The 12,616-nt window shown below is 50.8% G+C and overlaps 1 protein-coding gene across 5 annotated transcripts in view; it reads left to right on the forward strand.

The window, feature by feature from the left end:
- The window catches only part of PLXNA4 (plexin A4), a 684,657-nt gene that overhangs the window by 335,581 nt on the left and 336,460 nt on the right, over positions 1-12,616 (forward strand). For all 5 annotated transcript variants that reach the window (XM_075925673.1, XM_075925677.1, XM_075925684.1 and 2 more), the window contains one exon: positions 2,036-2,167. In XM_075925673.1, coding sequence (XP_075781788.1) covers positions 2,036-2,167 — 132 coding nt within the window. The remainder of the gene's footprint in view (positions 1-2,035; positions 2,168-12,616) is intronic.

Genomic DNA, 12,616 nt, shown 5'->3' on the forward strand with positions numbered 1-12,616 from the left:
AGTGGATCAACGCTCCAGGCCTCCCCCATCCCCTCACCCACTAGTGGTTGGGAGCGGAGGCCAGGGCGGGGAGCTTGGGCGTTGGATCTAGTTGCTTCCACAGATCGGAATGGGGCCTCTCAGGCCTTTGTGCGTTCCAAGCGAGCTCGCGGAGTAACGGCGTTGGCGCGGGAAGGCCTGTGCCGGAGCTGGACGCAGGCCAGTCTCCTTCGAGCACTCTTGGTATCGCGCCGGCACAGTCGCTGCGGCCCTGATGCTTCCCTGGGCAGGCGGCCAATGCCATCAGCGTGCAGCCAGGCTCAGGTAGCTAATCCCAAATGGGGTTTCATTCCCAGCACAGTCGAGGGCAGCTGCCGTAGGCCCCCTGCCGAGCAGACATCTCGTGGTGATGCTTGCTTGCCGTTTGGGGGAGAGCCTGCTTTTATCGTCCCTTGAAATACCTTCCCTGCACTGGGAACCCCACCCTGGCAGCATCGGGCTGGTGCCTGGAAATGAGGACACGACACTGCATCTAAACCGAAGGGGTAACCAGCCCGGTGAGTGGCATGCTCAGCGTGGAGAGGGATGGTGAACCGCGATGGCTGCTGCCCTGTGTCGGCGTTGTGCAATCCCTGGGAGCGGTGTGGGAGCCTGTGGGCCTCCCTTCCGTCTCCTGCAGATGCTGTCAGAGCCCTGCCAGAGCAGCTGTGGACACGGGTAGCTGGAGCTTGTATTTCTGTGCGTCGCTCGTAAACGTGGCGATTTGGAATCTAGCTGAGCCATCCAGGTTAGGGCTGTAAGCGACGTCGACTATCCGATAAGCATAGGATTATCGGATAGTCGACTCGACTGATCGCTTTCCGTCTTCTGAAAACACACACACACACACACACACACACACACACACACACACACACACACACACACGGGTTGAGTAAGAAGAAGCTAGTATTATTACAGGGTCTTGAAAGTCCAGCACCATCCATTGTCCCTCACCCATCTGTGTCTTGAGAGAGACTAGATCCTGCCTTCCCAGGTGAAGTTCCCACATCCCTATGATGGTCTCTTTTGATCCCCTTGGCCCCTGATAAAATTGCACGTTTGGGTGTGGACGCGCTCTCAGTCTCTTAGAGCACTTGTGTCTCTATGTTTCTGTTCAGTCTTTTAAGACATTGGCACTTCAGTGTTCATCTCTGGTGCCGTGGTCCCGGGCACAAAGCCCCAAGGTTGGGAACAAGCAGGACAAACCTGTCCAAATCGAGTGTGCCTTGGAGCTAGGTTTGGATCCGCATTTGCTGGGCTTGGGCATGGTTCTGACAGTGACTCGGTGGTGCAGGAGTGTGTCTGTGGGGAAGGGTGTGTGTGTGTAGGGGGACAGTGGCCCAGTATGTGTGTGCATATTGGGAGGGTGTTGTGGGCTGCGCAAGTGCGTTGGCTGGATGAGTTTCTAAGCCGGGGTGGGCTTGCGTCTGGACGTTGATCCACAATGTGCGGTTGGAAACGACAGCCCAGTGGTGCGAAAAGGCCTTATCTTCGTGCCGCACCCACCAATGGGTATTATGCTGTGAGGAAGGAGTCTGTGGGAAGCCCTGTCCTTGCCTTGCCTCTGCCGTGCTCCTATTTTGGGGCCCAGGTAGGGTGTGGGGATGGAGGCACATCTGCTGTGTGTGGATAAACTATCCCTTGAAACCCAGTGTCGGTAATTTCCTATAGAGTCTCCAACACATGTATCCTTTTTCCTTTACCTCCACCCCCCTAGGCATGCCCCCCAGCTGGGAACGTTATATGGGGTGCAATGTACCTTGGCCCATTGCCATAGATGGTTACTTGCATTATCCATCCCTCTGGGATGTCCACATGCCCTGGCCAAGTGTTGGCTCACTGGATTAGCCTTTGGCTGAGAATGCGAGGAGCAAGACTAGCCGTGTTTGGGCCGTGGTGGCCACCGTCCCTGGAGTGACCTACTCATGCCTCGCCCCCCCGACCATCTTGCCAACCCTGTGCCAGGACGGGAAGACACTCACGTTCTCTCTCCCCGTTTGTCCTTGCTTTGCAGATCCGCGTGGACGGCCCCACCAATAGCGCCCTGGAGTACGAGATCGTGCAAGTGGTGGACACCGGCCCCATCTTACGGGATATGGCCTTCTCAGTGGATCATGAACACCTCTACCTCATGTCTGAGAAGCAGGTGAGCCTCCCCAGTTGCTTTGGGATGCCCTGTTCAGCGGCTGGCCGACTGTCCCCTGAATGTCTGAAGCAGCAAGTGCAGCCACTAAAGAGAAGCTCTGGCTGCAGGGAGCACCTTGTGATGGTCTTAGAAAGGATCGAACTGATATTCCCAGGGGACTGGCAGGGAAGGTGGGGGTGCAGCGCTGAATCACACTAGCAGACACATTATTTTGGGCTCCACCCAGACTATAAGAGGAGTTGGAACCTCTCCTGGGCAGAGAAAAGTTTAGGCTGATGTTTCTGTTGTGGTGGTTTTTGAAGCACCAGTAAAGCCGGACATGGGGTAGGGAACAATTTGACATGCAGGGTGAGAACTCCACCTGTTTTCAGCCACCTTCCCTGCCAGGCCTATGGAGAGGGCTTGCCAGGCGGGCTGTCGAAGATCACAAGTGTATTGTTGTCGAGCATTCAAGGGGTTTGTGAGGGTGGCTTGGACACCACCCTGATTTCCCAGAGCTCCTGAAGGCCGTTGTGCGCCATGGGGCTCTGCGGGAGGGAAGGTTGTACGGCATCCCCTGCCTGGGAGAGGGGCTGAACCCATCCCAGCTGGGGTGCAGGCTTGTAAGGAGCTTAGAGGCCACAAGCTGGCAGGCCCCAGAGAGGGGAAAGTTGTCCTTTAGCACGTTGAAGAAACCCTCTTGCCCTGCTTGCAGCTAGATGGACTGGTGCCTATTGGTGCCAAGGGGATACGTCTGTCTGTGTTCTCGGAGCCACTGACTCATTCCGTGGAAGTCACCTAGCAGCCTTCCCATGGTAACAGTGACAACCAGCTGTAAATTTGCAGCCCCTAGGGCTCCTCAGTCCTCTGCCAGTCACCTGGGGGAGGGTGCAGGTCCCTTTGGGTTGGATGTGCTTTGCTGCTGCTTTCCTCAGTGGTCTCCCCTGCCCACTCCCCCCTTCCTAGCTACTCAGGAGTCACACACAGCAACGTTTCGAAAGCTGCCAGGTCACTCTGCATGCGCCAATAGCCCGAGCAGGCCTTCCTTTGGCTCTCCCGTCACCGCCCCCTCCGATTTTCCTCGCAAGCAAGTCATTTGTAAGGGAGTCCACTCGGTCTACAAAGCAGGGATTGAAACAGAGACCTGAGCAGCTGCGGCTTGGCCGGAACAGCCACCGCAAAACGAGACATACAAATGCAGGTGTCCCAGCACACGCCGACGGACAAACGGCAGCCTTTCCCTCCTTTTCGCACACCCTTCCACCAGGGGGGAAGTAGTGTCCTTACATTCCAGGGCATTGTGTACAGAGCTGTATAAACAAGTCACTGTATGAAATTGTGGTTTGTCCTGACTTTGCTGATTGTAAACCTGAGCAAGCATCTAGAAGAGCTGATGTCCTCCTGGAACATCTCTGTGTGCCCCCAGGGGTACGCATACTCCTGGATTAGACCCACTCCTGCCGCAGCTTCATATTCTTTGTGGATGGGGCACTGCCCCGTGATGAACCCAGACTAGGGGGTTACACTAGAAGCTAGGGAGCCTCTCGCTATGGCCTGACCAGCGGGAGTGTGGGAGGGGAAAGGACCATTTAAGGGCTACGGGGGGTTGTTTCTCTGCTCTCATGCCTCCCGTACGTGGGGCTGTGGTGCAGCGTGCACACTGCAGAGGCAGGCTGCCTCAGGCAGCAGCTCAGGTGTGTCGGCTGCTCCCCATCTCTCTGCTGGCGGGCAATGGCCGTGCTTTGCCGGGGATTTATGACGGTCGTTTTTCCGCTCGAGTCATTTCCCTTTAAAGTGGTTTGTGCCTTTCTGCAGCCTCCTGTATTCCCTGCCCTCTTCCCAGGCTATGAGTTATACCTCAGCTCTGGAGGGCAGCAGCCAGTCCGCCCATTTATCTTCATTAGGGAGGCCACAAGCGATAGCTGGGACAGAGCTGAGGTTGCCTTCCCCCACTGCCCTGCGGTTTGCGGGGATGGAATGCCGAGTCTTAGCTGTTCTCTTCAGCCTCTCCGGGCACCTCTGCAACGACTCTTTGACTATAACATGGGCTGCAGGCGATGCCACCAGACTTCTTCATAACCTGCTGCCGTGTCCGAGGGTGCAATCCAGACCAGTGAGTGATTGGTCACAGCCTGCCCCATAACCCTGGGTGCCTCATAATGCTGTGTTGGTCTAGCTCCCCACCTGGTCAGCTCAGAAACTGCCTAACAGCATGGAGCCCCACCGTGAGGCTGTGTCTACACTGGGCCACTTATTCTGGAAAAGCAGCCGCTTTTCCGGAAAAAGTGGCCAGCTGTCTACACTGGCCGCTTGCTTTTCCGGAAAAGCAATGACAATCTAATGTAAAATCGTCATTGTTTTTCCGGAAATCTATGCTGCTCCCGTTCGGGCAAAAGTCCTTTTCCGGAAAAACTGTTCCGGAAAAGGGCCAGTGTAGACAGCCCAGTAGTCTTTTCCGCAAAAAAGCCCTGATCGCGAAAATGACGATCGGGGCTTTTTTGCGGAAAAGCACGTCTAGATTGGCACGGACGCTTTTTCGGAAAAAGTGCTTTTCCGGAAAAGCATCCTGCCAATGTAGACGCACTTTTCCAGAAATACTTATAAGGGAAAAACTGTTCCGTTTTAAGCATTTCCGGAAAAGGGTGCCAATGTAGATGTAGCCTCATTTCCCCAAAGTATGCGTTCTGCACTGTCCAGCCCTTTCCTGGGTAGCTCAAAGAGTCAAGGCCCAGTGACTGTGGAAATGGTCCATATACCCAGTTTGGCTACGTCTAGACTGCAGGCTTCTTTTGGAAGAAGCTTTTTTCAGAAGAGATCTTCCGAAACTACTTCTTCCAATAGAGCGTGTCCACACAGCAAAAATGCAGCAAAAACACAATCTGCTTTTTCGAAAGAGAGCTGTCCAGACTGAATAGATGCTATCACACGTGTAAGCTGTGATTGCTGTGGATGGAATGGCCACCAGGGCACCTGTGCTTTTTCCTCTTTCCTCTTCTTCCGAAAGAACTCCCTCTTCCCCATCCGCACATAGCTTTTTGTGAAAGAGCTCTTTTGCAAAAAGACTTCTTCCTCGTAGAATGAGGATTAGTCCTTTTGATTTTCTTGCAGAAGACTGCAATTGCAGTGTGAACGTTCCTCAAGTTTTGTCGGAAAAATGGTAGTTTTTCCGACAAAACTGTAGTGTAGACTTTGTTGCTTTAACTGAAGTTACCCAAACCGTTCATTTTAAATCCAACATTGGTTTAGTCCTGATGAAAAAATAAAACAAGTTTATTTAACTACACAGGGAAATCTTAAGTGAGTACACATATAAGATGCTAAAGGCGGGAATGGCTACATGAGGAATAAAGATAAAACACTTTCTAGTAGCTAAAACCTAAGCTAGACTTGATTCAATGTACCACAGGTTCCCAGCACCATGGCTGACCAATTCTCGAGTCAGAATCTCCCCCAAAATCAAAGGGATGGTTCCTTTGTTTTCTTAGGCGAGGAAGAGAGAAAGATAAACCTGGGGTGTGTTTGCCCCTCATTTCTATAGTCCGTTCACCTTTTGAAATACATTTCTCCCGGAGCTTCCCTTAGATCAAGTTCCTTCCAGATGTGAGGATGGAGACATGGAGTCTTGTGGAGACATATTGTTGTTTGCCAACATGCAAATTGATCTGTTCCTGCCCCTCCTTTGCTGCCAAGGAATGGCCACGTCATAGGCGATTGCCAGTCCACTTGAGGACAGCTGATTAACGGTGTCTACTTGTTCTTTGTCTTTGTGAAATTGGTTACCCCCTCTTGCTACAAAGATGATTACAATAGTGTGTAAGGTGTGATTACAGGGGAGCTTTCGGTCACACCCACATTGGTTTCATGTTGCTCCTCTAGAACACTACCAGACGGTGCTTTTGGATGCAGTGTGGATAGAGCACCGGGTTCAGGCTTAGGAGACCTGGCTCCTGTTCCTGGCTCTGCTGTGTGCTGAGGGGCAAACCATTTCTGTTTCCCCTCTCTCTTGTCTGTCTCATCCAGGGACTGTTATCTGGCTGTCCAGTGCCTAGCACAATGAGGCTTCGATCTTGGCTGTGTCTTTTAGGTGTTACCATAATACAGTTGTTCATAACTGTTATATGAATCTCCAGATGTTTGACACCATCCCTCTCAGGAAATGCAAGCTTTGTAACAAGTCACTTGGGCCACCATGGTCAGCCCTGTACAGTCACGCACAATTTAATTACATTTAGGGTGTGTTTGCACTGGGAGGCTCCATCTCCTGAGCTAAAGGGGCATCTTCCGTAGCAGTATAAGGCCTATGAGACACAGTAGAGGAGTTCTGATTCTTTGCAGTAGAGGGCAGTGGTTTATATTCACACTGTCTGGGAAAACTTGAAATAAAGAGCAAAAATGCGGTCTATATTCACAATGTTGTTGTAGCGATTTTGGTCCCAGGATACTAGGAAGACAAAGTGGATGAGGCATTATCTTTTACTGGTCCAACTTCTATTGGTGCAAGGGACAAGCTTTTGAGCTACATAGGGCTCTTCTTCTGGTCTGGGAAAGGTGCTTAGTATGTGTCACAGCTAAATACAAGGCAGAATAGATAGATTTCCAAAAGTAGTTAGCGCATAAGGTGAAATGGCCAGTTAACACCGCTGCCGTCATAGGGCAAAAACCAGGGGTTAGTGGATTACTGATGGATGTAATAAGTCATCCGTTCAGTGTCTTTATTAAGTCTGTGATTTGTAGCATCTAGCAAAGTTATCTACGTAAGCACCCAGGCTCATGTTTTGAAGGTGATGTGCAGGGTTCCTGGAGGATGAGGGCTGATTTGGTCAGATCCAGAGCGATCCCTTTATGAAAAGTGCTTGCCCATGGGTGATAAGTGGTTTTGTCTTTTATTATTTTTGTGTGTGTGAGTTTACTTGAGAACATACTGATTGTCTCATTTCACTCACTGACTTGTTATTGGGGCATTTAGTGAACTGGATTAGTGCACAGGTTGTGATAGGCATGTGTAGAATCCAGGGATGAAGAAAGAAAGGTGTGTGTATGTGATAGGCATGTGTAGAATCCATGGATGAAGAAAGGTGTGTGTGTGTGTGTGTGTGTGATAGGCATGTGTAGAATTCATTGATGAAGAAAGGTGTGTGTGTGTGAGAGAGAGATAGGCATGTGTAGAATCCAGGGATGAAGAAAGAAAGGTGTGTGTATGTGATAGGCATGTGTAGAATTCATGGATGAAGAAAGGTGTGTGTGTGTGTGTGTGATAGGCATGTGTAGAATCCATGGATGAAGAAAGGGGTGTGTGTGTGAGAGAGAGATAGGCATGTGTAGAATTCATGGATGAAGAAAGGTGTGTGTGTGTGTGTGTGTGTGTGTGATAGGCATGTGTAGAATCCATGGATGAAGAAAGGGGTGTGTGAGAGAGAGAGAGAGAGAGAGAGAGAGAGAGGAGGAGTTATTGGTGATTTTAACAGTGGAGATAGGTGGACAGGTTTTGCATCTGTTGTTCCGGCAGGGTCTGGTGCCACTTTGCTTTGGTGGGTCATGATCTCTAGGGAGCTTGCTTCTGAGGATGATTTCTTTCTGGATGTGGTCCCCATTCAGTATGGGTTGTACTTGTTGGACGAAGCATCGCAGCGGTTGTGTATCTCATCCATATCTTTTCTTTTCTCGTTTTTTGCCAAACTTTGAAATGTCAAGGAGGGTGTTGCTAGCACATTGCCCTGCTGTGCTCCCCAGCTCACGACAAGTTCGGCCACACCCATAGGAGAGACAGCTAAACTGGGGTGCAAGAGGGAGTGACCAGTTCAGGGGCACGAGACGGTGGTAGATCCTGGCCCTCCGCTGTCTGAAACCTCTCTCCCCAGCAGCGTGCGAAGGTGCCACCGCAGCCCATAACTGTCATTGTGTTCCATGCACGGTTGGTTTTTTCAGGTCGGTGGGAAGGTAGGTGGCGAAATAACAACAGTACCACGGGCTGCCTAGATTCCGAGCAGAGTGGGCATGGCTCCAAGTCTGCCGTCTGCAACTGGTACCTACACCTTCCTTCCAAGCAGCAACTCTGTCTGCTCAGACGTGGTGGCCAGTACCTGTCGGCGCGCTCCGGTGCGCCAGTGTGCTTAGGAACAGGATGCCAGAGAAGGGCTCCGCTCCATATAAGTATATATACGGAAGGAGAGAGAGATTTGTATCCAAACAATCAAGGAGCAATGCCAAGTCGGAGCTGTATAATAAAGCAGTGGAAACATATGTTCAAACAGCCTGTCCCTAGAGTGGGCAGGGTTGGTGTGTACGGCGGCCCTGTCATGATTTATCATGGAATCTGCCATTTAGTCAAAGGATTCACAAAGGGCACCGAGTGACTTATGATTGGGGTGGCTGCTTCTCCCTGAATGGAGGTGCTGACAGGGAAGCGGCTGCTTAAAGGTGTCATTTCCTCACTTATCTCTCTCGATGGCACTTCCCCCGCTCCAACTCCCCCATCCGCTTGGCAGGTTTTTATCAGCAATTTCAGTGTGTAGAGACATTCCCCTGTGATTCCTGGAATTTCGACACACACACACACACACACACACACACACACACACATTCTGCGCTGCCTTGTACAGTCATTTATGCCTGTGCAAAGTGGCCGCAAAATGCTTTCAGACCAGAGTGGTAGCCATGCAAGGCAATGGGGAATGAGGCTCATAGAATTTCTTCCGCCCCTCCCCATTCTACTCCCATTCCTGGCCAGCTCACCTCGCTTCCTCGAACCCCTTCACTGCCTGCCTTTCCCCTTCCACATTAAGGCCCTGATCCTATAAGCTGCTCCCAAAGGGTGGACCCCACCTCCTCAGAGCCTGTTGACTTACAGAAGGGTCTGCTTTAGAGGTGTCTATCTCCATGAAATAGCTTGCAGGATTGGGCCATGAGTTCAATGCCTCATCATCCCTTTAGCTCTGTCCTGGCCTAGATCCTATCTCTCGTTGGCTCTCCTTTTTACTACACGAGGTAGGCTCCCTTTCCCCACACACTTCCACTCTGTCAGCTGCAGAGAGCCAGCCCGGTGCTGGACAGCTTGCTGAAGAGACTTCCACGCCTCCTTGAAGCTGAAGGGTTCAGGTGACGGTGTGATCTCACCATTTGAGCCCACGTCTGGGACTCTTGGATCCTAATTTGGGTTGTGAAATGTTCCCTCTCTGAGAGGCAGCAAGGGGGGGACAGGAGCCCGTGCCCCCCAGCACCATCTCTGGGATGCCACCTGCCCCTCTATCAGAGACAGTAGGAGGGATGGGGGATGCTGCTTCAAAGAAGTCCCTGGCTGTGTTTAGATTGGCCAGTTTTTCCGGAAAATCAGCCGCTTTTCCGGAAAAACTTGCCAGCTGTCTACACTGGCCACTTGAATTTCCGCAAAAGCACTGACTTCCTACTGTAAGAAATCAGTGCTTCTTGCGGAAATACTATGCTGCTCCCATTCGGGCAAAAGTCCCTTTTGCGCAAAAGAGCCAGTGTAGACAGCTGAGATTTGTATTCCGCAAAAAAGCCCCGATTGCGAAAATGGCGATCGGGGCTCTTTTGCGGAAAAGCGCGTCTAGATTGGCCATGGACGCTTTTCTGCAAAAAGTGCTTTTCCAGAAAAGCATCCGTGCCAATCTAGACGCTCTGTTCTGAAAATGCTTTTAACGGAAAACTTTTCCATTAAAAGCATTTCCGGAAAATCATGCCAGTCTAGACGTAGCCCCTGTGTGCCGGGGTCCCAGAGCAGAGCTGGGCTGCCCTGTGGACGGGGCTGTTTCCGTCAAGCACCCCCTGTTTGCACTGGCCAGGGCTGGTTGTAGGCAGGGGCTGCTGCACAGCGGCTGGTGCTGGATCAGTCTCTGTTTGCAGTGGCCAGGGCTCTCTGCCACGAACTGGCTGCTTGACTCAGCGTGAGTTGGGACCGAGCAGTCCTGGCTTGCGCCGATCACTGCGCCGCTGCATTTTAAATGTTATAGAATCATAGAATAATAGGACTGGAAGGGACCTCGAGAGGTCATCGAGTCCAGCCCCCCGCCCTCAAGGCAGGATCAAGCTCCGTCTACACCATCCCTGACAGATGTCTATCTAACCTGTTCTTAAATATCTCCAGAGAGGGAGATTCCACCACCTCCCTTGGCAATTTATTCCAATATTTGACCACCCTGACAGTTAGGAATTTTTTCCTAATGTCCAATCTAAACCTCCCCTGCTGCACTTTAAGCCCATTACTCCTTGTCCTGTCCTCAGAAACCAAGAGGAACAAATTTTCTCCTTCCTCCTTGTGACACCCTTTTAGATATTTGAAAACCGCTATCATGTCCCCCCTTAATCTTCTTTTTTCCAAACTAAACAAGCCCAGTTCATGAAGCCTGGCTTCATAGGTCATGTTCTCTAAACCTTTAATCATTCTTGTCGCTCTTCTCTGTACCCTTTCCAATTTCTCCACATCTTTCTTGAAATGTGGCGCCCAGAACTGGACACAGTACTCCAGCTGAGGTCTAACTAGTGCAGAGTAGAGCGGCAGAATGACTTCACGAGTTTTGCTTACAACACACCTGTTGATACAACCTAGAATCATATTTGCTTTTTTTGCAACAGCATCACACTGTTGGCTCATATTCAACTCGTGGTCCACTATGACCCCTAGATCCCTTTCCGCCATGCTCCTTCCTAGACAGTCGCTTCCCATCTTGTATGTATGGAACTGATTGTTCCTTCCTAAGTGGAGCACTTTGCATTTCTCTTTATTAAACCTCATCCTGTTTACCTCTGACCATTTCTCTAACTTGCTATGTCCCTATCCTCCAAAGAAGTCGCAACCCCACCCAGTTTGGTATCATCTGCAAACTTAATAAGCGTACTCTCTATCCCAATATCTACATCATTGATGAAGATATTGAACAGTACGGGTCCCAAAACAGACCCTTGAGGAACTCCACTTGTTATCCCTTTCCAGCAGGATTTAGAACCGTTAACAACAACTCTCTGACTACGGTTATCCAGCCAATTATGCACCCACCTTACTGTGGCCCTATCTAAGTTATATTTGCCTAGTTTATCAATAAGAATATCATGCGAGACCGTATCAAATGCCTTACTAAAGTCTGTTGTCAGAGCCCAGCGGCTTTTACTCCATTTAAAAGGCAGAGCTGCAGCGCAGGTGGCTCTGGAGCCGGCATGGATCAGGACTGCTCAGTCCCGGCTCACGTTGGCTCTTCTGGAGCTACCCGTCCTTCCCCCCCCCCCCAGCTCTGCAAAGGCACTTAGCAACTAGTCGAATAGTCGATATGAATTGTAACAACTATACGATTAGCCAGATAATTGCATTTTAACATCCTTAATTACAACAGCGGTTCCCAACCGCTGGGCTGTGGGCTGCTGCCTGGCCGTGGAACGCTGGCTTCTGGGTCATGGTGGCTGCTGAAGCTCAAGCCAGCTGTTCATGGTGGCTCTGCTCTGGAGGAAAGGCGGGAGGAGGTGCAGCAGGAGGCACCTCCCTTCCTCCTCTGTGCTTGGGGAGGGAGGGGGCGCGAAGGGGGACGGAGCGCTCCACCAATGGCCGCTCCCCCTGCCCGCATGGCTGCTTTCGCCAGTAGTGACGCTAGGGCTGAGATGGCAGCACGAGGAGGCGCCTCCCTCCCTCCTTGGTAATGGCAGCCTGTCCGGGGCGCCACGCTCCCGCAGGAGGGGACGCGTTGACAATGGCCACTCCCCCTTTCTGTGAGGCAGTAACAGCCATGCTCCCTAGGGGGGCAGCCTCGCGCTGGGGAGTGTTGGGGTGGAGGGCACAAAGGGGTGTTGGGTGAGGGCATAGTGGGGTCATGGGACAAGAGGGGGTTGTTGCATATTTTCATATTCATGATTTACCTTATGAATATGCAAATATTTAAATAAAATGTTACCCACCCACCAAAGGTTTGTGAATGGCTTTGCTGGTCCCCGGCATAAAAAAGGCTGGGAACCCCTGTATTAGAACTATGCAGTGTGTGGCAAATGTTGGTCCAATAGAAAGCTATTAGGACACTCACCTTGTCTCTCTGATTAAAACTAGTCAGTTTACACAATTCAGCCATGTCTTGAACCTTTACTTCCCAGTCAGCAACATGGGGAAGAGTGGTCCTTACCTTCCCCACGAGAGGTATTAATACTGCTGAGTCATTACAGCCAATCGAATTGCTGCATGCTAATTAGCCATAGAGAATGAGTGGGGATTGTTTGGGTAACTTCTGATGTCACCATCGTCCCCACTTGAGTTAACTGGGGTATGAATTTGTGGCAGTCTATAGCCTATTAGTTTTGCCATTAATTAGTCAAAATATGGCCTCCACATAAGAGTTCAATTATTTTAAACTATTTGGAAAGTTTGAAGTGTCTGAATTATTCTGTATGAGTGTCCTCAGCAGTATTGCTAATCCCAGATGTTCAGAAATCATGAGTCAGTGCCCAGAAATAACAAGATTGGCTTAAAAATCATGAGAT

This window comes from Pelodiscus sinensis, chromosome 1 (assembly GCF_049634645.1).
Source record: "Pelodiscus sinensis isolate JC-2024 chromosome 1, ASM4963464v1, whole genome shotgun sequence".
NCBI lineage: Eukaryota > Metazoa > Chordata > Testudines > Trionychidae > Pelodiscus > Pelodiscus sinensis.